Source organism: Actinia tenebrosa, unplaced genomic scaffold (assembly GCF_029948245.1).
Source record: "Actinia tenebrosa isolate PJP-AT-01 unplaced genomic scaffold, QUT_ActTen_1.0 PGA_scaffold0__85_contigs__length_37466705, whole genome shotgun sequence".
NCBI classification, from domain to species: Eukaryota; Metazoa; Cnidaria; class Anthozoa; order Actiniaria; family Actiniidae; genus Actinia; species Actinia tenebrosa.
The window spans coordinates 16,746,515-16,773,488 of NW_028292569.1; the positions used below are offsets into that span (position 1 = coordinate 16,746,515).

The window sequence follows — 26,974 nt, forward strand, 5'->3', positions numbered from 1 at the left end:
AAAGTTCTTTGTTACTTTTCTAATACTTTTTTCATCTTTTCTATATATTGCAACATTTTGAAGTGCACTTGCAGTAAAAAAAAATAGTTGTAGGTAAACGTCTTTCTGATAGTCCCATTTTCAACAAATTCTAATTGAATTTAGAGTGGTTTTCATAAACTGTGAAATACACTTTAGCTTATTTGTACCATTACACTCTAATTATTTCGCTTTCTATTGTGTTTATTTCACTATATATTACACTCTAATTAGTACACTTTGTTTCATGGGTTAATGAAAATCACTCTAATATACAGTCTACAATATAGTACTATATACGATCTAGTAGTCGTACAATTATTGTTTCTATAATGTTTATATACTTTCGTGTAGGCAGTCATTCCATTTTCAATTTCCAAGTATTAGTGTATTAGTATATTTCAAATAAGTTGCTTATAGAACTAGACATACTTTTAAATGGATTGTTGTAATTATTATTATGATGTAAATAAACCTGCTGGAAATTGTGCTGCTAATATGATTGTTTTCAAGTAATGTTTTCAAAAAAAAATGATGGTTTTGTTGTTTTCCGAGCCTGAATTCACCTTTTTGGCAATAGCCATCACATCATAAACACTTTGCTGGATTGTGTTATGGTCACCAAAAAGTTCGGACATGGTTCTTGGATTCCCATACCAATTCACTGAGTTTAAAGAGAAAATTTAGATAGATTTCTTTAGTTAGCTCTCTTAACAGCAATAAGAAAAGCTTCAATCAAGTTAGAAAAATGATGTTTTACTTATATTTAGACAACTAACTCAACAAACCAAGTAAATGGTTCATTTAAAGTCGGTACTTTGACTACAGAAATCTGAGAACAATGTCCGAACTTTTTGGTGACCGTAACACAACCCAACACAATTTATACCACGTGACGGCTTGCGCCAAAAAGGTGAATTGCACTATATACAGTTCTCATAATGGCTGACTAGTACACAAAAACGATGTCACCCAGTCATTAGTTCATAAAAGATATAAAAGCAGACGAAATGGGTTTATAGAGGAAAAGTATAGAAATTGACCTTTTGTTTTGACCTGAATTCGTACTATAGACCCCTTGCAGCACTTTGGAATGCAGCTCAATCTGGGGGACAAAACAATAGGTTCCAATTCTCAGGATATTATTTTGTTTTGTCCCCCAGCAGATCAAGCTGCTTTTACGTCACATGCAAGGCCAGGGGTCTATCCACCTTAATTTTGAATTAGCAGCCTTGCAAGATGATTGGGTGACCTTGTTTTCATGCGTTTGTCAGCCTACAGGCAGCCTAATCTCTTGTTCAATTCTGTGGTGTTGGTGGTATTGAATGTTAACGGTAATATATTGTAGAGTGTAAAATTAGTACTTTTAAACAACTTTCTTTGATAGCTTGTTGCATCTTTTGATGTTTTGCTGATTTTGAAGCAAGTTTGGAGTGTTTTTATGGAGTTATCGTTATTCGTCATCCTCCTAAAATCAGCAAAACATCAAAAGATTTCAACAAGCTATTGAGGAAAGTCTTTTATTCTTAAGAGTACTAATTTTACGCTCTGCGAAATATTACCGTTAGCATAGGAAATCGCACGACCTTGTACAAGAAGATCGTGCGATTTTTCGTTTATAGTTCACTCAACAAAATTTCAGTAAAAAATGTGAAGCGACGCCTTTCATCTTTGTCTATTTGGCGGCCAATTTTCACTCCATCGCGCGACTGAAATGCATGAAAAATTTTTGGCCGTGTTGCCATAGCGACTTAATTCGGTACTCCTACAGAGTACAATTAACGCTATAATTGTACTCCTCTCGACCAATCAGAGGCAAGTAATTTTGTTGAGTGTACTGTAAATATTCAAATACTACAACACCACAGAACAAGAGTTTGGGCTAGCACTCAATTGCTATATACTGAGAATGAATGTAGAGTAAAGGCATTTAACCCGTGAAATAAAAAATACTAGTCAACGTGTAATAGTCAAATAGACACAAAAGAAAACAATGAAATCATAGTCTACTAAAGTGTATTAGTCTAATATCTATTTTATATGGGTTTAATGACTTCATGATCACTTTAACTAGTTTCAAAATTATATAAAAATATTTACTTTAGACCTGAGTTATTGGAAGGGTTTTATGTCCTGATATAGGAGGAGCTCAGAATAAGAGGGTCCTTGCTTTGATGCACAAATCTATGAGGTTGGCTTAATAGGAGCTTTGAGAATACCCATTATGCGTAGCCTTCTGACGATGAGAGGTGTGCATGTTATTGTCATGAACATCCTGGCAGGAGCAAATACTTTATGGCATGCGTAAGCAATAACAAAGGTACTGGCTCCCTTTGTTACAGCAGAATCTACAATTCCTTGGCTCAGACCAATTTTCTGTAGCATCGCAGGAACATCTAGACCACTGTTGAAATCAATAAAGTAAAGTTATATATAACACATGATGGTATTTTCAAGTGCAAATCTATCTACTGGTATTAGCCCTTCCAAGGTTGAGGTAAAAACTGGGTAGAGTTGGCATTGCGATTAGTGATGACAAGTTTTTTGTTTTGTTTTTTTCTTATAATTGTAGGACTAGCTGTTTTAGGAGACATATCTTTCAAGCCGAGTATTTCATCCCCTAAAACAGCCTCACAATTTTGCACTCAAAGAAAGGAACAAAAAGGAAGAAAGGAAGGAAGAAAGAAAAAAGGAAGGAAGGAAGGATGGAAGGAAGGAAGGAAGGAAGGAAGAAAAAATTAAAGAAGGAAAGAATGAATGAAAAGCAATAATTCACAAATAAAAATCCAAAAATTCCTTGTAGTTGCAGATAGTTGGGTAATGGAATTGAGATAGGATGTGCAGACAATCTATTATGTCAATACAATATTACCTTTTAACAGCTGTATAGCATATCCCCAGGGAGGTGAGAGATATACAAACATGGAATACCACAGCTGTAGACCCATACTCAGCAAACACTTTCTTCAGCCTTTGGACTTGAGTTAGATTTAATTCCTCGTTTGTCTCATTCTCCTTTTCCTGTTTCTTCGTTCCTAAATCATCTGATATTGGTACTTTTGAGTCTACCTTCGGTCTATCTTCGTGGATTTGGCGAAACCCAGTCCAACAAGTACTTGTAGTTGATAGATTTGACTCCAGTTTTGAAGCTGGGCAGCCACAAATAACTCTTGATACACGAAAAACTGAACTTTCCTGGACCAAAGCACGGCTACCGATACTTGAAATTCGAATCAAAGAGCGTGTTAATGCCATAATGAGCTTAATACATCAAGAACTGAAGGAATGAGACTGAAAATCTAGAGTCCTGGGAGTGGTATTACATAATCTTCTCAACTTGAAGGCAGCATGGAACACCAGGAGACTGTTATTGGGATCCCTGTGGTATGGTACCCACGTGAGGAACGCCTCGAAGATGTGCGAAAAATAAAAGATGAACTTTCAGTCTCAGATTGAAAAATTTTCAAGAGAGAGGCTTAAAAATGTCGAAACAAGAATAACAACAGTAGAAGGGAAGAAGGTAAGTATCTTCAGCACCAGCACTTGTTATTTCTTTACTTTTTAATTTTTAATTCGAAATTTTTGAGTATTTTTTTTGGTTCATTCACACGTGCATTTGCTGCAGCTTGTCGAGTCTACCAAGGATGGAGAGAGAGTCACTGTAGACACTGGCCTATCGTCTCTGGGCTTCTGCGAAGACACTAACCCTGATACCAAGATTTACAAGGTCCTTGACAAGCTGTTTATCAGTTCACAGGACGGTGCTTGTAATAAGAATGCCCTGACAGCTTTAAAGATAACTCACATTCTGAATGTAGCAACTGGAGTAGCAAACGCGTTTCTTGACGTACGTACAGCAACGGAATATTTTCTTGCTGTTTTTGGTGTTTTCTTTGATGAATACCATTTATTTATTTATAGTTGATTTAATATTGTTGCACAATTGCCCTTCCCCTTTTCTTCATGTCTACTCATGTCTACAGCCATTTCAATCACACGCGCCTTCTAGCGATTTTTTCTGTCGCGACAAAAGAAGGTTTTGGTGTATGTTCATAACGGTAAACGCGTTTCCATAACATTGTCGGGAAACACAAAGCTATAAGGGCATGTGCCTATGGAATGTCATGGAAATACTTTGATTGACGTCCACAAAAACCTACTTCATCACGACAGAAACAATCGCTAAAGGGCATGTGTGATTGATAATGGCTGTAATTCTTTAGTATCAAGACCCCTTCTCCAGCATGAATGAAAATTTCTGCTACAACTTCCTTTATCATTCATTCATTCATCCCTCCATCCCTCCATCCCTCCATCCCTCCATCCCTCCATTCATACATACATACATACATACATACATTCATACATTCATTCATTCACTCATTCATTCATTTTTTTAAAAAGGATTTTACTTACAAGAATGTGGAGATACTTGACCTCCCTGAAACAAGAATCCAGCCGTATTTTAAGGAAATGTTTGACTTTATCGAAAAAGGATTTCACCATGGATCTGTTTTGGTTCATTGGTAAGTAAACTAACATATATATTTGATCACAATTATTACTCAAAATTGAGCATATATATATATATATATCATAACATTTGTAGTAACTGTAGCTGCGAGCTGCAAGCTGGAATTTTGGTTTTTCACTGCTGCCAGTATAAAATATGAAAGGTACTGACTGATTCCTTTTGATTGACAGAAGTGAAAAACAAAATTCCAGCACGCAGCTCAAAGCTACAGTTGGCATGTTTAGGAAAATAGCAGTTAAGTTCCCAACGTTGGAAGAAACATTCCAAACTTTGTTGTAATTTGGTTCAAACTTTGTAACGAACACACCAAGTTTGTTGGCAAATTTTGGATTTTCTGCACACACTTTGGAACCTGATGGTAAAAAATTATGTGAAATCCACTGTAATGGAGTACCACCATACAGCCTTCTAGCACATTGACAATCTGATCAAATTGTAGTTTTTCTTCAGGATCACATGGACATTTCAAAGCTTTTACTGCTATTGTTGGATGAATACTAATGTTGTTCAATTTGTTTTAATATTAAAGTGTTTTTTCTTGATACACCACTGATTATTGTTATTCTTAATTGGTTTCGGGGGAAATATAACCAGACTGGTAGTGAAATATTTGTATTTGCTCTTAACATGTTCTTTTGTTAACCTCTCTGCTCACAGTAATGCTGGTGTTTCAAGGTCAACTACTGTTATTGTTGCATTTTTGATGCACAAACTTCATATGTCCCTAAATGATGCCTTACAAATGGTCAAAGACTCCAAGCCTTCTGTCAAACCCAACGATGGCTTCATAAGACAACTCAAAGAATATGAACAACAACTTGGATTATACAAAGATTACAGCTAAAACTTTACAAATACAAGGTAAAGCTTGAAAATAATGTTATAATATTCATTACCTAAGGGACATTCACTCTTAGAAGAGAGGAGGGCCTTGAGGGATCTATAAAGGAGGGTCATTAAGTATTTACACAGCTAAAAAGGAAGGGTCATTAGCATTTTTCATTCAATCCAAAGTTCTGCCAGTGACTAAAAAAGAAAGAAAGAGCGATTTAAAGGGTGGTTTCTTTGAAGATAGAGAACATGGTTGACTTTTGCATGGGAGTCTTTGTAGAGTCCTCTTGCCTTTCTTCCCTCTAAAATGTAAATGTTCCCCCAGAGAGGTAGAACTAAATAAGAACTGGAACAAATGCTTGTATACACTTTTATACAAACTTTATTCTATAAGATTTAGTTTTAAATGTTCTTTGGTTAAGCTTCATAATGCTAGATCACTGCAAGCTTAGTTTTGGCCTTTTTTGACTGCTACAGTTAAGATTCTCCTCATCGTCATCCTTGTCCCTTTTTTCTTGCTCCCACTCCGATTCTTTGGTCATTTTCACTTCCTCTTTGACCTCTTCCATTTTTTCCATTTTTTGTACGTTTTCCTTGGTCATAGAAGATGAATGAGATAGCATTTCATTCTCCAATGGCTCAAGAATGGCAGCCTCATAGATTAAAATAACTCTGTCATCAGACCTTGTATCAACCTTTAAAGACAATGTCACCATCTGTAAAAAGGGCTTTGAAAGTTCGCCAAGTTTTTTAGCCTTTGGTCTTGAAGTGCTGAAGTACTCCTTTGATCTGTCAGCAAAGGGTAGAAGATATTGTCTGCTAGTTTTACTTTCATCTATTAGTCTTTGCATGTCAAGCAGTAGAGTAGTATCAAGCAATGCCATTGGATATTTCTGTACTAGATCATAAAAGGTAGACTTAATGCAGCGTTGAAGGATACCATAGGTTGTAAATACATCAAACATGGCATCATGTTGCCGTTGCTTCCACTCATCTCCACCACAATCACACTGGGTGGACAAAATCCCCCCATCTATCCCCTGTAGGGGTTCGATGTTCAAGAACTCCTTAATGGCATGCAAATTGTAAGCTTTTCGTTCGGGAAAGCAGATCATTGCCAAGCGAAGAGTATCAACCCAGTTATTCTCACAACGAAATTTCTCCCACCATAGTTTGGAGATATCATCCTTTAAATTATCATCCTTCTTTTTGTTTTGGTCGAGAATTTCGAACTCTCTAGACAGCATGTCCCAGTCGAACACACAATTGTGAGCAACCAGGTAGTCGACATCTTTTAAGAAATCGCAAAAGCTCTCTGCCACGTCTTTGAATAGCGGCTTTTTCTGCAGAAATTCTGGAGAGATATGATGTATTCGAAATGCTTGTTGCAAATATCCGCTGTCCATCTCTGGGTTGACGTACCTCATCCAGGTTTTTTGGGAGTCGTCTTTACCGATTTTTAAGCAAGCAATTTGTATAATTCTGTCTTGTTTTCTTGATAAACCCGTCGTTTCAACGTCTAGGATAGCGTATACACGGCTCGTCGTCTTGTCGTCTGCCATAGTTTTTCCAGGTAAATTTTTCCGAAGATTTTTACTCTGCTATTCGTTTTCGTTGCCTTACACCATCGTATCAACCCAATGTTCGAGTGATATAATGTTGTCATGAGACATAAAAGACCGTCTTACTAGTACTCATCCACCAAAAGTGATCTGAATGTGTTGTCATGTACCAGCAGACTACACGAATTTTTTCAAAAACTTGCCTCATACCTTGATCACCGAATGATAAGCATAATTTAAAGACAAAGGTATTCTCGAAAGATCTAAAAATTTCAATACTATTGTTTACATTCAGTAGGGTCTATCTATATTCGAAGATTTTGTTTACGTTCGACATGCAGCCGGAAGTATAACCAGAGCATCATGGGAAGTTATTTTAAAGAAGTGGGTTCCCTGTGGTAGCTGCCTTTTTCAACGTATTTTCCCATTTTTTTCTTTCTCTCTTTTCTTTTCTTTATTCTTTATTCAAATTATCCAACTGACAAAAAATTAATTAGTATATTTATGACTTATTATATAAACTATAAAGACATTGAAAAAATATAATTTATTTTTATTAAGACTTAATAAAGATTTAAAACAAAAACAAATAAAAAGAGGCATTTCTAAAAAAAGAAAAAAGAAGTTCTTTAACTTAAATTTATTTTTTCTACTTTTCTACGCATTTCCTTTTATTTCCAATATATTTTTAACTTATTTTATTCTTTTTTTCTTTTCCTACTAAACTGTTGAAAAAATGAGCTTTGCAACTACAAATAACCAGATTATCGATCCCCTCTCCGTTTAAAAAAGCGAAAAATGAGACTTAAAGTTATTAAATTAAATAATTAGTTAATAATCATTAATAATTGGCAAAGCCTGGGATCCATATGGTTTTGAGCTGCCATATTTAGCTATGGACAATTCTTTTGTTTACATTCTCTAGTTGACAGCAACGATTACTCTAGCAGTAGTGTCACCCTACCTTGGTCTACCGAACAGCGCGCAGATATCGTCATAAAAACGAACACAAAGGCGAAATTCAGACAAACAAGCTTATTGATGGTTTTCACGGCGGCCATGTTGGAGAAACTTAACAAAAGAATTGTCAATGAATTCTTTTGTTATATCCTCCAACGTGGCCGCCGTGTCTTTTGTTATTTAATTCTCTTGGGAATGGTTAAAAACCATCAATACTATACTTTCAGCAGATAATTTTCATAGAAGATTTAATTCGGTTAGTATTCTAACTTTTCGTATAACACTCGACACGGTTAAATGGCATGCAATGTTCGTTGCTTGCCCTCCTGGGCCCAGTTGTTCAAAGCCCGATTAGTGCTAATCCTGGGTTAACTCTTAATAAGACCTATAGAGTTAATCCTGGATTAGCGCTTATCCAGCTTTGAACAACCCGGCCCTGGTTGCGCTGCTTTGGGGCTGATGCAACGGGTCTACATGGTATGTTTAGATCATGATTTATATTTTTATATTTCTATTTCAGTTTGTGATGCGCGTGTAGTGACCACCTTCCCATGTAACACGCGCAATATAAGTATTAAATTATTATAAATTATTAAATTATAAATTATTATTTGTCTAAGTCTTGAAGGTATTTTTAGAATCTGTTCGCTGCGCTATTGAGGTATAAATTACTGTAAAACCCCAATTTGGGATTTTGCACTGGCCGCTTAATAGGTAAGGTTTAGCCTCGTCCCAGGCTACTGCTCTAAAGCGTCAGCTATTTTGGATTTGGGAGAGCTGAAGGAGTAGCCTTGGGACGAGGCTAGTTGAGGTTCTACTGTACTAAGTTGATAACATTATATTAAATAAGTAGTTAGAGTAGTACGAATACAGAATAAAAAGGGACTCCTGACACCTCGCAAAGATACGATAATCAGGCTATAAAATCCTGTGAACACTCGTTTTCAATACTAAGGGTAGAAAGGCGCCTGTCTTGGCCGTGATTGGCTGTTTCTTTTGGTTCTTCACTTCCCTGGTCTTCGTGTAGGACGGTTATTGAGTGATGTCCTTCCATCAACACTTGTTGCTCTTCTTTTCTCTTCCGTATTATGGTTTTCAAGTATTCTGCGCCATTGTCCAACCCCAAAATTCTTTCAACAATCTCAACGTCATCGATGGTCTCCTCGCTGTACACCACGTTAGCGAACCTCTGAATCCTAGATATTTGACTTTCCATGATGTATTGGGTATTGAGTTCAAGCTGCAATTGGCTAAAGTCAACAGGAGTAGGTTTGATGACTGGTTTCGGAGGGATATACGGAGGATTTAACCCAAGAATATCCTTGACTCTATACACTATAAACTTCACTATTTCGTACTTATTCTTGATCGATTTATCCTGCCTGGCTTTGGTGAACGCGATGGTTATTATACACAAGATTATAGTCATGATAACAAATACATTGACCAAGGTAAAAGCGTAGGTGAAAAGTGGCCCAAATTCTTGGGACTCGCCAGGCGCAAACACCCTGAAGCTGAACTTCCCTAATAACATAGAGAGAATACTGTTGAAGGCTCCTATAAAGGTGCTGTACGGTTCCTGTTCAGTTCCCAGCATGTGGAAGGCCCAGAAGGAGAACCCGAGTAAGCTGATCATGAAAATCAAAACAAAACCCTTAAGGTCAGGAATCAGAATTTTCAGGGTCAAATCGAAGATCATAAAATTTTTGTTAAATTTCATAAACTTGAGGAACTGGAGAGTTGGTACTATAACGACTATACAAGAAATGAAAGCAACGAGGTTGTCGTAGAGAGCGATGGGGTAGAACCCATAGAAAAGTGCAGGATTTTCTTGGATGGCCTTGATACCGTTCTGAAGTTGTATTGCGCGTGCGCCGTAGAGGCCTATAGTAACGAGCGAAGCGACGACAAGAACCACGTCCGTCATGTTCCAAAATGAGGCAAAGTAAGCGAGTTTGTATTCGTAGATTTCACAGGAGACTTTGTATATAAGTTGGACGATAAATACGATGAAAATGACCTCACAGACGAGGTATATTAGTTGTAAGGGGGTGAAGTACCGATAGAGACGGAACGAAAAGTGGTCAAATCTCGGAAAGGCGCCCCCAAAGGCCGTGAACTCAACCGCAAATGCTACGTCGGATAAAATATTGATATTCCCGTTATAGGAAGCGAACTCTATAAAAACCACCCGAGTGAAATGATCTATCCAATTCAATTGTTCCAACTCATTCAGCATTTTCAAAGCCGAGGATTTGTTGTAACCTAGCGACGCTATGTAACCGCCCGCTTCGTAGGAGTTAATCCTCGCGTACATTGTGTAGTCTGTGTTTGATTGGCTGCCTTTCTTGTGTATCCATGGTGACTGGGTGATGAAGTCACGGGCAGCTTTATACTTCCACCCGGGGCTGTAGTCTTTCTCATCGTAGTGTTCAACACTTGGTACTGGAATGTTGCATTGCGGAAACAAGGGAATGCTGTATTCGTTTAATTTACATGTACCTGAAAAATATTGAAAATATTGAATATTGTCTTTTATTATTTAAAAATGCACGCTCGTAATGTGCAGTTATAAAACACGCAGGTATCAGTGGAATAACACGAGGGAAGTGTTAGAATAGCTTTCTCTTGCCAATCCGCAACTGCTTTATAACTACTTACAGGATAGCTAGCACGCTTTTTAATTCTAAAATTACGAATAAGAAAGTGCGTGCGCTTGCTGTGTTCCCTCATAAAGGACTTAGCCTAACCAATCAGAAAGCGAGTCATGTACTTTAAAATCGCGTGAAATCTTTAAACGTTTATGGTTTACCGTTTGGTGTTATTCGCTGTTGTCTTAGGATTGGGACGCCCAATAAAGTTCCATATCCATCCCTTGTTTGGCGGGAGCCTGCTTGCTTGAATTTTCCTTCGTAATACAAGCCTGTTACTAGGTGGGTCTTGATCCAGCCCCAAAAGTGGTTGGCATTCTGGATCTGTTAAAGACAATATGAGAAAAGATGCAATATGCAGTACATGGTATGATCCATGCTCTACACAGTATCATCCATGCTCTACACAGTATACACCATGCTCTACACAGTATCATCCATGCTCTACACAGTGTACATCATGCTCTACAGTATCATCCATGCTCTACCCAGTATAGACCATGCTCTACACAGTATACATCATGCTCTACAGTATCATCCATGCTCTACCCATTATACACCATGCTCTACACAGTATCATCCATGCTCTACCCCGTATACACCATTTTCTACACAGTATCATCCATGCTCTACTCAGTATACACCATACTCTACCCAGTATACACCATGCTCTATACAGTAAGCAACATGGTCTACACACAGTATACACCATGCTCTACCCATTATACACCATACTCTACACAGTATCATCCATGCTCTACACAGTATACACCATTTTCTACACAGTATCATCCATGCTCTACTCAGTATACAGCATGCTCTACCCAGTATACACCATGCTCTATACAGTAAGCATCATGGTCTACACACGGTATACACCATGTTCTACCCAATATAGACCCTGCTCGACTCCTCACTATTGTATCCAAAGAAATACCTACGTTGGTATAGTTGGAGATATTGTAGTTGGTTTCCACTACAATCCTACTTGGATAAGAATAGGCATCTCTATTCCCAAATGATATAATAACGAGTTGCAACAAAAATATGACGTCAAACGCCACCATCATCAAGACTTCCTCAAGCTGGCGATCTTGCCCTGCTTTTTTCCGCGCTTTTTTAACCTCCTGAGCACTAGGTGGCATGGGAACCGAAGAGCCTATGTCATCCAAATCATCCACGTAGTATCTGACGTCATCTTCCTCCTTAGCCCAAACCTTGTTTTTTTGCTCGTTGATGACGTCATTCTCCTCGATCGGTCTTTGAAGGTAAACACCGAAGTATATCGCCTGGAAAAACACGTAGAAACTCTCTGCTATTGATATTTGAAAGACGAGTGCGAATATTACCGTCATTAACCAGGATACCGTGGTCTGACTGGACCAGGAAAGGCCGGATTTAATAGTGACGACAGAAGATGCTAGTGACAGCGCTAAACAAACAAACAAAGCCAGGTAAAAAAACCTGATAGAAAGTTTAAGCGTGTTTTCCTCGTTTCTTATTTTGATGCTGTTTGGGTCGATAAGAAAACCAGGCAAGGGAATCATTTTCCAGAGTTTGGGAACTTTATCAGTGTTTCTCAAGGAGTTGGTATAAGCAAAGTTCACTTGATCGGTTATTCCGCCATCATTTCCGTCATTTTCCATCTTTTTACTCGAAGTTGACATCCTTCCATCTTCAAACGAGCATTCACTGTCCCCCAAAACATCCTTCACACATTCTCCATTCCCTGTCATAGGTTCGTGACTGTTCTTTTGTTGTACATTTTCTGGTGACTGAGCATTTGATTCAGCAGTAGTTTGGCATGTGTCACTGGGTATCGCAATAAAATCTTTCTCTTTTATCAAGTGGATGTCATCTCGATTCTCATATTCTGTATCTAGTGTTGTTGATATTTCATTTTCAGCTTGTTGAATGATTGGGCTGCCATCTTCGTTTGGCATCGAGGGAGAAATATTTTCTTTGACTTCACCTTGATTCTCGATCTCAGTGCCTTTGTTTATCGTTGTGTCAGAATTTCCATCGAGAGTAGAATCAGGATTCGTAACACCGTGCAAATCTGTTTCCACTCTCTCGTTTTCATTTTGATTTTCGGAACCACAGTCGTGATCGGTTAAATCTAAACCAATATTGCGTAAGGAAACTTCAGACCATGACTCCGCCAAGTAATCCCACTCACTTTCACTTTGTAGACTATCTTTTCTCATCCTATGACTCAATTCACTTTCATTTTCTTTTATTTGTGCTTCATTTTCTTCCTTTGCGTTTTCTAGTTCGTCATTGTTTTCCTTTTGACCGTCGAACGTGTTGGATTGCCCATCAAGAAATGTTATCTCGTTAGCTTTATCCAGGCACCAATCAATGTGTGCTTTTACATCTCTTTCGTCCGGCGGGAGCTGCCCGAATTTACTCTCTGAGTAAGTGAAGAGAAGCTCGAGAAGAAGACGCAAGAAGAATGGAATAACACTGCAGATAGCTCCCCAAATAATGTCACTCAGTTTAAAAGCCATTGGACCAAGAATGATCTTCGTGCTGGGGAAAACATCACCATCTTTTTTTGAATCTACTGCGACTGTAACAACCAGCACTGTTACCATGGTAACAGCTAAACAGGAAGTGAACCTCTCAACTCGAGAGAACATTGTTCTACTTTTGAGCAAAAAAGGGGACAGCCAAATATGCTTATTCTTAAAGCCTTTTGAAAACATTTGGTCAAAGAGAGTTTTTCTTCGCAAGAACTTACACCTCGGGACTGCGTGTAAAACACACTCGACTGAGCCGTCATCCTCGGATACATCAAGCCAGCGGTGAGCCTCGAAATGCCACAGCAGACCAGTATTTAAGTGACAGACTACAACTTTTTCAAGAAACCACGAAGGTTTGGGTCCACTGATGTCGTGCCATAAGTGAAGCTTGGTTATTTGATCTAGGGATTTGTTCAGGGTTAATAAAAATGAGGTCGTGGTTCCTGACTGGAAGAGCAGTCGCTCAGGATCGCGAAGCACTATGGGTTTAGTTTTCTTTTGTTTGCCATGAATGACGCAGTACACGTTGGCCGTGGTGCCAGCATGGCGTCCACTTCCGGTGTAGAACAACAGGAAGTAATGGTGTGGATGGCGATAGAATGACCTGTGTGGGATTATAGTTGCTCCGATCTATAAAAAGAAGAAAACAGGATTAGAGAATTTCTTTTATCGGCGCTAGCTTGGCTGGTGAAGGGAATGATGCTTTAGAAGTGGTTACAATGGTGAGATTATACTCCAGTACTCAACCCATATAAAAGGTCGAGTCATCATCGTCATCCATATGATGATGATAACGCCATCCAATAGATGCTGATTGATGACGTGACATGAAGACCCCAGACGTCGATGCCCTACAAAGTGGCATAAACGTCATTTTTATGATAATAGTTCCATCATCCAATATGGAAAACCCCCAGACGTCGACGCCCTACAAAGTGGCATAAACGTCATTTTTATGATTATAGTTCCATCATCCAATATGGAAAACCCCCAGACGTCGACGCCCTACAAAGTGGCATAAACGTCATTTTTATGATCATAGTTACGTCATCCAATATGGAAGACCCCCAGACGTCGACGCCCTACAAAGTGGCATAAACGTCATTTTTATGATCATAGTTACGTCATCTAATATGGAAGACCTTCCTACGAACCTAATACAATAAAGACTTACATGCACTTGTTCTTTTGATCTGATTCTCTTGATCCACAGCAATCCCAACGCGTAAAGTAGAAAGACACCACAGACGGCAGACAGAACAGGGTAATTCATCGACGCATGCTCAATGTTTTTGTAAACTACCGCTGACACTGTGTACCGTGGTTCTGTTGTCGAGTCGTCAGCAACAGAGTAGTTGTTGGCTGTAATTAACATGCATACGACGCGCTGGTGTCAACTGTTTGAATTGTATTGACCTGTTGTTTCCTTGTTTTCTTCATCAATGTTTTATCACTAGACATCTCGTTTAACATATTGTCGTGGTTTTCTTTATAACTCCCAGAACACTTTTATCATGTTCAAAACCTTGTAGTATTATACAGTGGCATTAATTTCTTTGTTCTTCTTTAGTCCAGTCTTAACCTTGAAAATAGAAATAAAAACAGGTTAAAACAGCCTGAAAAGTTGTAAGATATAAGATAGTTTAAGCATCTTGTTTATGGCAAACGAGAAACTGGCATCAGCTACTAAGTGAAGCATTTTTCACAATTAGTGAAAAAGAATCGAAAAATCTCCAAGACGTCTTAGAAAAATAAAATAAATACTAGTGTTTGGTGAAAAGGTTTGCTAATGGTAAAGCGAAATCCAGAGAAAGAATAAGACCGTGTTTGCGAGAAGAAAAACCCTTTATAAAATAACTGTTCTAAATCTCGTATTCTGATTGGTTGGGAGCGCGTGCTTTATGAGAGTACACAGCGCACGTGCGCACTTCAAGTTTCGTCATTCTTGGAATTTCTATTTTATAAAAGAAGTAAAACTACTTGTTGCTGTGATGTGTGAAGTTACACAAATCATTTGGGGATTGGCAGAACACTCGAGAAGTGTCGATTAGCACTTCGCTACGCGTCTTGCTTTTCCTGATACTCCTCTCGTTGTTTTGCCAACCCCCGCGTGCTTTATTACTGCTTACAGCACGCGCGCGGGTTTGCTATTTTTTTCAAACATGATCAGTGCTTGATATCTACTTCGTAAACACGTGACAAAATTTAAGAACCGCGGATATGAACACAAAGAGTAACGAAAAGCAACGAACATAAATGAGTATACGAACTCTACACCATTGAAATATTACTTTTAATCTGCTCAAACCCTTAAAATGTAAAAATATTTTCATTCGGTTATTGATACTATTAGCTGATACTATATAATATTGAATTATAGTATCGTTTTACTGCTAGGAGGAGCTAACTCTAGAGAAAGAAAAAGAAAAGATTTGTCCCTAGCACTTGGGTTATTCTACTTTCAGACAGACGGCCCCTGAAAGTTGTACAAAGTATTGTTCCGCTGCATGGAAGCCAAGCAGCAAAATACTTTTTTTTAACTTAACTCAATATTCTTTGGCTTCCAGTTTTTAGCTCAATTACCAACAGTTTTAATGGGAATGTAAAGAAAATTTATCATCCGAGGGAACACAACCACATGTCTTCAAATAAGTTATTTTTTTCTTTTGTGGTGAAGAATTTGTCGAGCTGGAAATAATAAAAAATCTACAAATTAACGATATATTGCGCGTTCACATTCGAAATTGCTTGAATGAGAGTTAAAAATAAGTTTTTTTTAAAGTTTATATAAGATAAATAAACATAAGATACAATATATGTGACATAAAACGCTAAAATCGTTTCGTTATAAAAAACGTTTTCAACAACGTTTTCAAATAATTTTCCCTTAAGTTCTTATCCTTTTTATAACCAAATATATAATATGGATAGTTGCCTAAAGAGGAAAGTCACGAAGGAGACACGAGGCCATTCGTATGTAAAACCGACTCAAACCTGTATAGACCCAAGTTTACTCAGTCCAACAGGTTTTTCTGGTTTGACGTGTATAAGGACTAGCAAGGTATTTGGGATTTTCCTTAGCTTTGAAATGACTTTTCGTTTTCTGACTTTGAGAAAAACTCATCAATTGATATATAGTGAAGAAAACTACAGAATTTTCGCAACTGTATCGGGGATGAAATACTAAATAAAATGAACTGAAACAAAAACAAACAATCTAGATATCTTGTTATATTCGGATTACAACAGCGTATTAAGTATAAGATCCTTCTTTTTGTCTTTAAGGCAGTGAATGGTATTGCGCCAACTTATCTTAGTGATTTAGTGTGTCCTTACGTTCCATCTCGCACATTGCGTTCATCTGCCAAGGGATTGCTCAGGGTACCCAAGTTTAAGCTTAAGACCTATGGCGCTAGGGCATTCTCCATTTGTGGGCCTGTGTTATGGAATACTCTTCCCCAAGATATTAGATTATGTTCAAGTTTGGATAACTTTAAGAAAAAGCTAAAAACATTTTTATATAAAGAGGCTTATGGTTAGTTTTTAAGATTAGTTATTCATTTTATATATATTTATAATTACTAGATTATTATATTTTTATAGAATGTAGTCATTAAGATAGTTTAGTAGTTAGATTTTTGATTATTTGATATTTCAGTAATTATTTATATTTGTTATATTGTTTGTAAAGCGCTTTGAACATAGGTAAAAGCGCTATAGAAATAAAGTTATTAATATTATTATTATTATTATTATCAGCAGTAAACACGTTTGAATGCTAATTAGGTAAGCTAGATAGGGCGTAATTTCGTAACCTACCAGCATGACAGGATTAATAATATATACAATCACTTAAAACCAATTATTAATGTTCTTAAGATGCAGTTTAAATACTTGGAATGTTTGAAATGTCCTTAAGATGTGATTAATTTGAATGTTCTTGCAATGTTCACTGTGCAGCTTAATACCGCTTTCTGCATTCTGAGTAATACATCTTTGTATCTTGCTCCAAAGATATTCTTCATCTTCGTTTGCTCTGAGATTGGAGAAAGCTGCTTTCTTCCATCCTCGGGTTATTATTATTATTATTATTATTATTATTATTATTATTATTATTATTATTATTATTAGAGTAATAGAAATAATGAATTAAGAAGGATTCTACTGTAAAAAAACTAAAATGTCTTATACGAGGCAAAGTATAAAAATGTGTGGGGGAAACAGCTTTTTGGGCTCATTTAGAAGAAGTTCCATTCCGACAGATGATAATTTTCACGATTGTTTAAATATTTGTTCAAAACCTGTATGTATAAAACACTCAAATACTGTATCGCCTTTCGTTCATATCTTGCCTATCAAACATACGAAATTGCTTGGCAAAAATTAAATATTTGACAATGAATACAAACTATGGTGAACTATGGTGTAAATAAAAAACCGACTTTTTGTTTCTTGCTGAGCCAGTAACTGAGCCGAGTTAGTCGCCGATGTTTAGCATTTTACTGCTAAGAAAATCCGTGCAAAGACATTATAAACTTGAAGAACTCAAGCACTAAGTCTTTTAGAGTCGACAGAAAAATTTAAAATATTGCAATTTTAAACTGAAGGGAGAAAACCCTTGTAGAATAAGATTATAATTTGCCCACCGACTATGGGAGATGTTACATTCTAAACTGAATGAGGAAAGACTTGTTTTCAATGAAATTTGAAAGTACATCGATGGTATTTTATGGCTATTTTAGCTGTTGATAGTCTTGTTTTATTGGATTGGATTTCTTGAGACATGTTTGTTTAAAATAAATATACAGTAAACTTAAGTATTTGTCAAAACAACCACTTCAAGCGAAGTTGTTTTTCTAGTAGCTTAAAAAAATATAGATAAACACTTACCTAAATCGGCAAAAACCAAGACGCGATATTTGCAAAATATAAAGATATACCAGGAAATTTCGCTCAAGTATGCTTCAACAACTAAAATTAATTTCTTGTTATTTTTTCTTTGGATTCTTGATTTAAATTTTAAGGAATTCACTCCGAATTTCTCCAGCCCAACTTGATTGAATTACGTCGTACGAGGATGCTTTCCTATTAGGTGTTAATTTGCTGTAAACAATAAGATTCGCGTGACAGTTTTTGGGTATTTGGTGCCAAAGAAAATATAATGATCTCAAAGCTGTCGCTATTTGGCAAGCTGTGGTTTGTGATATATTTAAAGAAAGGCATTTAACTTGTTATAGCTGGTAAACCACATAATGTCAACATTATCTTACTTTGGTGAAATCCGTCTGGTGTTCCCAGCTTGCAATTGTTTATTTTTGGTGATAAATTCGTGCCGACTTGTGCCACTAGTTTCTTCATTTTTCTCCAAACTACAACTGAAAAAAATTATACTGTCCCTTTGTCATCTTTTTCAGATCCGTTAAGAATCTTATTATGTCCATTTTGTAATTTTTAAGAAGCCTGTTACTTCAGATTTTATTTGCGGTTTTTACGATAATGATTGTGAAGCCATCTTCAAGTATGCGGGAAAAAATCTTTTAGAATCTCTCCATAGAAACCTTGTTTTTTATGCTGTTTGAAAATATTCTCTTTTTTTTTCTTTTTTAACCCGCCTTCTCCGCTCTTAGACGAATAATCTTAGAACTTTCGGTCAATCCAATTTTTCAAGTTCAAAAATAATTTTTCTTTGAAAAAGTTTGGAGAAAAAGCGTAGCAAAAATAATTATGCTAAAAAACAATGTTTCAGTTAATTACCCTGTATCTCATTCGGAATAGAGTCATGGAGTGAAATCTTTTCATGTATGTAGTTATAGTTGACACGTTAAGCCTGAATAATGTTACTAGTAATTGAGCAACTGTTGTCTTCAGTGCCTCAGGTGGTTTACTTAACTGTCAACCACGTTTGTCTGTGAAGCTCAGCAGGGAAGGCAAATGTTGGCTCGAGATGCAGCGTTTATATCTCTCAGTGAAAATATACTATATCCTAAAAGCTGGCAGTCACGACAAATGCATCCAAAAGTCGGCTTCAACCGTTTTTTAAATATATCATTATTATTGTTATTATTATTATTATTATTATTATTATTATTATTATTATTAATATATTGTATAAGTTTTCCCGATAAGCAAGACGTGTTAAACTTACTTGCAGTTTAAAAACGAACGAATATTAATAGTAATATCAATTAATAATTTTTATTTTTTCGTCGTGATACAAGGTGTCATTGCCGAGAGTCTTCTTAGCCAGAGGCAAATGTTTAACATTAGTCATTAGTTAAGGAAAGAACTGGGTCGAGTTGGCGTTGCAGGGCATTGTGGGGCTGTTTTAGGGCACATATTTCCAAGATGGCGTCTATTTCGTCATCTAAAAAAACCCAACAATGCACTGCAATACCAACCCGACCCAGTCTTACTCAACCTCGGAATAGCGAATACGACACACTCTGACGTTCACTACCTCTACAATTCACATGCTGACAACGTTACCTTAGAATTAAAATTAACAACATAATAAGATAAATTCCCCATAGCTTATATTCGTTATACAGATCTTGATGACGTGTAGTCTAGTCACATGCACACAGATCTTGATCACGTGTAGTCTAGTAATGCGTTTGGGATGTGATCACGTGCTATCTCTAAGTTAGTCTATTCTAATCATAGTCTATTCATGCAGGCGCATGTGCATATCAATGTCACCTGACATGTCACATGCACACAGATCTTGATCACGTGTAGTCTAGTCACATGCGTTAGGGATGTGTTCGCGTGCTATCTCTAAGTTAGTCTATTCTGATCTCAAATCGTTTAGTGCTTTATTTTAGTTACTAAAGGCTTTCAAAAACAAACTTAGTGTTTTTATTTATTTGGATATTGTAGCTTCTTCTTTGCCGGTGCTTCCATCATGCGCTTCGGGTTTCTTCTCAGGAGTCTCATCTTCCCTGCCCGCTGCACCAGAGCTGCTGGCTGCACGTTCCTGATGAAAATGTATAGAAAGGTTATAAGAAGTTGTTAGTCTAGGCAATGTCCCTTATCTTGTAATTTGGTTGCATGATAAAAGAATGCCTTGCAGAAGTACTGACACTAGGGCAGAGTGGGTTACAAATGTTTTGAGCATTTTGTGCCATACATGCGACTATAAAAGACTGGGCAGTAAGTAATTTACGCGCGATCGAGCCTGTTATAACAAATCGTTTCAAACGCCTAAGTTCCGGTATGAGTATCCTGGCACTAGGTAATATCCCGTAATCTGTTGTAGCATTGATTAGTCTCTACTCTATATGTCAGAGGCCGTGTGGGACTTGGGGGCGAGAGAGCTCCGAAGCCGTCATTGTTTCGGTTACAGATCCTCACGGCCCTCTTCACTAGTTTGTGAAAAGGGTCCGTGAAGATCTGGGATCGAAACAAATGACGACTGCGAAGGAGACTAAGTAAGCACTGATGCGAAAAGTACAACTGGATTCTTCTCGCTTGGCTTCCAACAATTGCGACAGCGCGGTAAAAAATTGCCAGACAATTTTTGGAATTTTTCACTTCGCAGTATTCCTTGCATCATGTATTTCTTTGTGTTGCGGTACAAGTTGCGGAGACATCTGAGTAGTGTAACAGCAACGACTTTCACTATTCTTTCTTTCTTTTCTTTTTACGCGCTTTTTTAAATCGGATATCAAAGAACTGGGTAAGCCTTACTTATAAAACACATCGTATTCTCAGCCAGTTAGTTAATTAATACGTCCTTTACCTTTGGCTCGAACCAATCACCAAATCCCCTGGAAAAAAAGAAAAGAAAACGTCTTATTGAATCGTTGTAATTTACGTTCAGTGGGTCAAACAATACGTACAATAGAGTGGTTTTCAAAAACCCGTGAAATACACTTTAATACACTTTATTGGCCGCATTTTCTTTTGATTTTCTTTCGAATTGTACACGAAAACCCTCCTAAGATATCTACCTCATTACTTACTCTATCAACTGTTTTGTTTTATTTTCGTCCAGCTCAGTCTTGCGAAGGTACAGCCTTATCTTCCATTCTAAGAACGCTTTAGGCAACATGTAGCTAACCTTTTAAATGTAAAGAGAAAAAAAGCTTCATTATATTACGATTTCAAACCGTTTAACGTGTGTTCGGGTCCTACTGCTTATAAAAACCGTTCGACGTATGTTCGGCTCCTATCTCATAAAAACCGTTCGACGTATGTTCGGCTCCTATCTCATAAAAACCGTTCGACGTATGTTCGGCTCCTATCTCAAAAAAACCGTTCGACGTATGTTCGGCTCCTATCTCATAAAAACCGTTCGACGTATGTTCGGCTCCTATCTCATAAAAACCGTTCGACGTATGTTCGGCTCCTATCTCATAAAAACCGTTCGACGTATGTTCGGCTCCTATCTCATAAAAACCGTTCGACATATGTTCGGCTCCTATCTCCGAATCACAGGCACTAGCAAGTCTTAAAACAAATTGTTGAGTGAAACATTTTATTGTCATATCTTCATCATAACTCTCATAGATTCCCTTCTTAACCAGAAACAGGACCCACGTTTAGGGTGCCTATGACCGTATCCGTGTTCTTGATAAGAATATTAAGAAGAAACACCAGTCATTCCAGCTTTTCTTAGGTCTTCTTGGAATGACCTATCGCTCATATGATACATCGTCTGTCGTCTAGTCTCCGCTCTTACAACCTTTTTTGAAATCTTGGGGTGCAACTACATGACTTAAAATGCCTTGAGATAAAAATAACAATGAAACTACAAATTGCGATACATTCAAAGCCGAACAACGTAGTTTCCTTTTAGATTGGAATACGAAGCATGAACTTTAAGTTAGAAATGTGATTTTTCATATTTTAGCCAGAAAAGTACACAAATTCTGTTTATCCTCAGATCGCACATCTCAGTTCATCCACCGACAACGTTTTTTGAAATTGGCGTGTACCGTAAGAGCATGTACCATTGCGCGCAAGAATAATTTTCTACTTCAGCAACGTTGCATTCAACGAATTGCGTCGTGTGTCATGGCTCGCAACATCAATTGCATGCAACATTGCGCGTAATGTTGCACCGTGTGTCCGTAGCTTAAGTCGAATCTGATGAGCGGATGTAATCTGATGAGCAACAGGGGTAATGGGGCATGCGCAATAATACAACAAATCTTGTTACTTTAGCTACCTCATCTTTTTTAAATGTAAAGGCTACATCTGGGTCTTCCTTTTTGTAAAAGTAGACGTTTTTGACAGGATTCTTATCTTCCTTGCCATAATCAAATTTTACTTTCTGAAAACGAACAAGGATAACCGGTGTAAAGATTTCCTTTTATTGACTGACGACAAACAAGGGACAGCTTCGAAGCTAAATACTTCAGTTTCCAGTTCTCTGTTGCTCATGTTTAGCCTCGATTTTGTGCAGAATATTCATATGTTGTAATGGTCCGTGGAATTTCAAAGTATTTGTATTGTTGAAGTTGTGCATTCTTTACATTACCGTTGGTATTTGTGAATATTTAGACACTGATACGAGGCTCATCCTGAGTAAATGAGTCTGTAATCAAGGAACACAGCGGTAATTTGGAACTCGAAACTGGCCTATTGTGCTAGATTTACCACAGGAACCACAAAGATTTACTGTAATATACTGACAGAAAAGCCAAGCCTGGGCTACCTGTGGATAAATGTTGGAGGACTCAACGGGCTGCTTGTGGTGTCGCCTACAGCTGCCGCGCAGCTTACAATCATAAGGAGTGATTAGTGTTATGCGGGCAAGCGTTTGGCCCCATACGTATGATATTACTAACAATAGATTTTGTCAATTATTTACCGTGACCTTGCCGCGCGGCCTAGTGTACTGAATCAGTATTACATTTCAAAATCTTACGTCAAGTATAATGTCTTCCTTCTTGACTTCACTCATCTTTGCCTTTTCAAGGATATCCTCATCGACATCTTCACACTAGACCAAAATACAAACATTGTCAATTCGGTAGAGCAAATATTTAGGTTTTTTATGTTTTCGGAATGTGTTGTGATTTGATTTGATTTAAAGACGTTATTTCAAGAAGAATAAGACGTAGTAATTTACAAGAGTTATCTAACATACGGCCCTCAGTGCTGCTTTGTCCCCGGAGGGGGGGGGGGGGGGGTACTCCCATATAACGAAGGGCACGGATGATCGTAGTATCTTTTTCAAATGATCCATGATTAAATCAACGTTGGTTTCAGAATGAAATTTTCACCTGAAAACAAAAACTTACTAAGATATTTTTCTTGGTAGAGCGTTCGTCTATTAATCTGTACAGTTCTCGACGTTCTATCCTCTCCAGAATTTGCCTTGCCTGTAAACCGGAAAATATGGAGTAAATTTCCGTTCTTCTTAATTGCTTTAGGGCAGAATATTTTACAATGGATAACCTCTTTCAAGCTATTCTAATCAGTCATTTCATTAACAAGCTTTTAGCTGTAACTTGAGCATAACCACGGTGCTTTGTGAAAAAACGGTGCCTTTTGGGGAACAACCTGGCTGCGATTCCACTTGGTGTAATGATATGACGGGACCTCGTTCTTTGGTTAGTCGGCGAAACTTTGATTTTAGATGCTGTCAATCAAAACTACTTGGTAGCTATAGGAGTTTTTATTGATGGCGCTTCAGAGCTATTATATGTAAGTTTGGGTTATTACTGGGCTGCCTGCATGTTGGCCTGCAAACTAAATTCTCTTTGCGTCTCCATTTGCTTTTCGTGCTTTCATTACCTTTTCGAAAGACTTTGCTTTATCTTTATCGGAATCGGCCTCTTCCGGTTGTGGAACGCTGGCATGAAGTATTTGATGATACACTTGGTCTGTTAGCTTTGTATAAGCCTCCATGTCTTGTATCGCTTCAGACATCTTCAGCTTTTTTCTACATTGGAGATGAAAACCAAGTTCATCCATTCAGTTTATTCATTTGGAATCAAATGTGCATTCATAAAGGTGGCAGCAGGGCTTGGAAACTACGTCAGCAGTTGGGGGCTGATTCGCGGGTTCACGTGACGCCGCCTAACAACATCTATGGACTTTTCTCACGCGGCAGCATGTGGACTGAAACAATAGATCCGCCCCCCCGCCCCCCCCCCCCCCCCCCCCCCCACTGTAGCCCGAGCGCTTTAGGATGAGGCTACGCGGGGTTCAGCACCGGTTATTAACATGTGATCAAATCGCCTTGGGTGCGACATACGTCTTCTGGGTGACTCACAGCTCAGTTTTCTTACCCGTCTTTTCCCTCGAATTCAAGATACGGATCTACTTCCACTAGAGCATCAGTTATCCTTTAGGGAAAAAAGATATGGAAAACGGAAGATTATTACTCGATCTATGAGCAGCATCTTCATAAGCTACGTTCAGTAGATCGACTTTAAACAAAAACACTATCACAGTTCTACTCATACGGACTAAAAAAATGCATGACATTCTGACTGTCATCCTATAATCTCAGGTGTCTTATTGCCTCAAAAACACCCTAAGGAAAGGTACGACAAGCATCCCCGCCCTTCTCTAATCGGACCCCCCCCCCCCCCCCCCCCCACCCACACCGGGGTTTCCACCATTTAGTTAGAATGACTTACATATGTTCTATGGCGTTGGAAGTCTTGTGCTGGTAAGCTCGTCTGTGAAGGTTGGCTCTTACGTGAAACATCTCATAAATGTTGTTCGCCTCTTTGTCACGGAAACAAATGTGCCTATTTCCATCGACGTCGATGACTCGTGCCATCTTTATGCAGCGCCTAATTAAAAAGAAAAAAATTACTGACTCTGAAAGAAACATAATTGTAAATATTTCTCGTTGATTTACGCTCAGGCAATACACGATACATTTTTTTCTTTCGTTGGCAACGCCGGTTTTTTGCGTTCCGATTTCAGTATTGCATTAACAATAGGAGGGTAAATTACAACGTCCATTGTTACTTGCTTTAGTCAGTTCGAAATTGCTTACTCAGTAAGGTGCTGTTAAATCCGGTACGCAATGTTCAATGCGACTTGTCTCGCTATTTTGTTGTGAGATAAATATACAACCGTTACAATTGCCCTTTGAAAGGTTAGCGCTCAGAATATTATATCTTACATGTGATCGAAACTGCTTTTCATTCCAAGATGGTAGCAATCTCGTGCGAAATAGTCCCACTTATCTACGTCAATACCACTTTGCTTGTTGGAAATAATCTTTAAAATAGAAACAAGTTCGACATTAGAAGGTCGTTAATACATCAACTACATAATAGCCCACGTTTCATGGCGGTCTGCGGTGTTGCGAAATAAGAGAGGGGAAAAAGGACACGTGGCGGTATTTCTCTCGCCTTTCCCCACAGGTAGCCAAAGCTTGGTTTCTGTGGTGTCATGTTATAAGGAAATGTATGGGGATTCATCAAAAATTTCAATAAAATCATTGAAACGTGGAATAAAGCCTCGAAATTTTACCCGATCATTGAGAAATAGCACTTCTTTCGCTCTGTGTGGTTATTTTTTGAATTTAGCCCGTTTTAAGGATTTATTTCCCCCACCAACCTTACTGGTTGGGAAAAAATAAAGCAGACGTAGTGTGAGTCACATATTTACAAACTAAACTGAACTGAACTGAAAAATTGAAAAACGAAAACAGAAAGCACTTTATTACATACGCCTGGATGCTAGAAAACACTGCGATGGCTTATAACCAAAGTTAAACACGTTGGAATACCACTTAAAACGTTGCATTCCAACGGTTCCAACGGGTCGCTGTAAGGCACGAATACGGCAACGACTTTTTCACTGTCATACGAAAACTGCTACAACCTGTGACCTCGTGGAACATCCACACACTTACCTGATAAAGAAAACCTTTCTCCTTTTCTCTTCCTTTATAAGGCCAGTCCTAGAAATAAATAAGAAGACATGTGTTAAGCTCCCGGCTTTGATCTCTCTCTCTCTCTCAAATGTCGCGGCTTATAAACGGACACTTTTACTGTACTTAATGTTTTCTCATCTCTTTCTTATATTTAAAGTAATAATTTCATATTATACTTATATTTAAAGTAATAATTTAATGTTGTAAAGCGCTTAGAGCAATTAGTGTTATAGACCCTATAGAAATTAAATGTATTATTATTTCTCATTTCAACCCTCGGGAGAAAAATTTGATAGAAAGACACAAAACTCTAAAATCAATGACATTAACTAGTACCCCGTTAGATCCTTCAGTTGGGCCATCGATGAGTTCCTTGATAAAGACAACATCTTCATCCTTTAGTTTAAAGTTATTAGGATCCTTGCTCTTCAGGTTCTCGAAGATTAAGTCAACCATAGCCAAGCTGGCTTTCTCATGCTGAGAATAAAATGTTTAAAATGTTGGAAGTAGACGCCTGTCATGGATAAGCACATCTCAAATGAAATAGGCTAAGTATTTTGTTAAGAAGGTTTTGGCCATCATAGCCTGCGTATTGCATCGCAGAGAGAAATTGGGACTGGGTGTGGAGACTAGGGAGATCCGATGCCAATGCTTTAGCAGTCGTGTCATCGTCCACTTCTTGGAAACAACATAATGATTATAGATATTTCCTTTCAGGCAGTGCCGAATCTGGACCAAATAAATAGAAATTCATGGATAGTCTGATTTCCAACACTCCTGAGACAATTCCAGCCAAACAAAATGTAGAAATGAAGTAGAAATGCTTAAATTCAATCAAATCCTGAAACAATTGAAATTTAGCGTGTTAGGTTTTGCAGATGGAAGAAAACTGCAGAACCCGATAAGAAACCAAGGATATCGATCAAAGTTAAAGGTTTTTTCAGTGGTGGTAGTGAGGACTCCATAAAGTATATCTTGTTGCGAATTGAAATTCATTGCGCTTTTTCCCTCCCTCTCTCTTATTTAGTTTAGTCATTTAT

The 26,974-nt window shown here is 37.8% G+C and overlaps 5 protein-coding genes across 6 annotated transcripts in view; 1 reads left to right on the forward strand and 4 right to left on the reverse strand.

Moving 5' to 3' along the window:
• Positions 1-84: 84 nt before the first annotated feature.
• Positions 85-3,360, reverse strand: LOC116297848 (mitochondrial inner membrane scaffold 2). Its single transcript, XM_031706158.2, has 2 exons — positions 2,891-3,360; positions 85-2,422 (listed from the first exon to the last, which is right to left on the reverse strand). Exons 1-2 carry the CDS (start codon positions 3,271-3,273, stop codon positions 2,203-2,205), a joined length of 603 nt encoding a protein of 200 aa, XP_031562018.2. The 5' UTR covers positions 3,274-3,360; the 3' UTR covers positions 85-2,202.
• Positions 3,361-3,425: 65 nt separating this feature from the next.
• LOC116297850 (dual specificity protein phosphatase 19) lies at positions 3,426-26,960 on the forward strand. The gene is made up of 5 exons (XM_089033568.1): positions 3,426-3,538; positions 3,644-3,865; positions 4,423-4,544; positions 5,210-5,413; positions 26,652-26,960. The coding sequence occupies exons 1-4, from the start codon at positions 3,452-3,454 to the stop codon at positions 5,394-5,396; spliced, it is 618 nt and encodes a 205-aa protein (XP_088889694.1). The 5' UTR covers positions 3,426-3,451; the 3' UTR covers positions 5,397-5,413; positions 26,652-26,960.
• LOC148913595 (uncharacterized) lies at positions 5,054-6,945 on the reverse strand. The gene has a single exon (XM_089033562.1). The coding sequence runs from the start codon at positions 6,943-6,945 to the stop codon at positions 5,821-5,823; it is 1,125 nt and encodes a 374-aa protein (XP_088889688.1). The 3' UTR covers positions 5,054-5,820.
• LOC148913596 (polycystin-1-like protein 2) lies at positions 7,474-18,677 on the reverse strand. The gene is made up of 5 exons (XM_089033553.1): positions 17,972-18,677; positions 14,256-14,663; positions 11,498-13,711; positions 10,718-10,880; positions 7,474-10,407 (listed from the first exon to the last, which is right to left on the reverse strand). Exons 2-5 carry the CDS (start codon positions 14,454-14,456, stop codon positions 8,819-8,821), a joined length of 4,167 nt encoding a protein of 1,388 aa, XP_088889679.1. The 5' UTR covers positions 14,457-14,663; positions 17,972-18,677; the 3' UTR covers positions 7,474-8,818.
• Positions 19,261-26,974, reverse strand: part of LOC148913597 (deoxynucleoside triphosphate triphosphohydrolase SAMHD1-like) — a 34,132-nt gene continuing 26,418 nt past the window's right edge. The window contains exons 8-19 of one of the 2 annotated variants that reach the window (XM_089033556.1): positions 26,271-26,411; positions 25,914-25,961; positions 25,176-25,273; positions 24,679-24,837; positions 24,325-24,381; positions 23,828-23,975; positions 23,332-23,412; positions 22,956-23,030; positions 22,254-22,358; positions 21,046-21,143; positions 20,823-20,850; positions 19,261-20,057 (exon numbers count right to left, since the gene is read on the reverse strand). In XM_089033556.1, coding sequence (XP_088889682.1) covers positions 19,944-20,057; positions 20,823-20,850; positions 21,046-21,143; positions 22,254-22,358; positions 22,956-23,030; positions 23,332-23,412; positions 23,828-23,975; positions 24,325-24,381; positions 24,679-24,837; positions 25,176-25,273; positions 25,914-25,961; positions 26,271-26,411 — 1,152 coding nt within the window. In that variant the 3' untranslated portion in view covers positions 19,261-19,943. The remainder of the gene's footprint in view (positions 20,058-20,822; positions 20,851-21,045; positions 21,144-22,253; positions 22,359-22,955; positions 23,031-23,331; positions 23,413-23,827; positions 23,976-24,324; positions 24,382-24,678; positions 24,838-25,175; positions 25,274-25,913; positions 25,962-26,270; positions 26,412-26,974) is intronic. The other variant, XM_089033558.1, reaches the window with a different exon arrangement.

Bases quoted from the DNA above. Each gene is read 5' to 3' on its own strand.
- LOC148913596 (XM_089033553.1), bottom strand. From the start codon at position 14,456: ATGTTAATTACAGCCAACAACTACTCTGTTGCTGACGACTCGACAACA. The intron at 10,881-11,497 runs GTAGGTATTTCT...TGTCTTTAACAG, and splicing joins ATATCTCCAACTATACCAAC to ATCCAGAATGCCAACCACTT. The intron at 10,408-10,717 runs GTAAACCATAAA...AATATTTTTCAG, and splicing joins ACAGCGAATAACACCAAACG to GTACATGTAAATTAAACGAA.
- LOC116297850 (XM_089033568.1), top strand. From the start codon at position 3,452: ATGAACTTTCAGTCTCAGATTGAAAAATTTTCAAGAGAGAGGCTTAAA. The intron at 3,866-4,422 runs GTACGTACAGCA...TTTTTTAAAAAG, and splicing joins TAGCAAACGCGTTTCTTGAC to GATTTTACTTACAAGAATGT. The intron at 4,545-5,209 runs GTAAGTAAACTA...CTCTGCTCACAG, and splicing joins GGATCTGTTTTGGTTCATTG to TAATGCTGGTGTTTCAAGGT.
- LOC148913595 (XM_089033562.1), bottom strand. From the start codon at position 6,945: ATGGCAGACGACAAGACGACGAGCCGTGTATACGCTATCCTAGACGTT.
- LOC116297848 (XM_031706158.2), bottom strand. From the start codon at position 3,273: ATGGCATTAACACGCTCTTTGATTCGAATTTCAAGTATCGGTAGCCGT. The intron at 2,423-2,890 runs GTAATATTGTAT...TGATTTCAACAG, and splicing joins TGCTATACAGCTGTTAAAAG to TGGTCTAGATGTTCCTGCGA.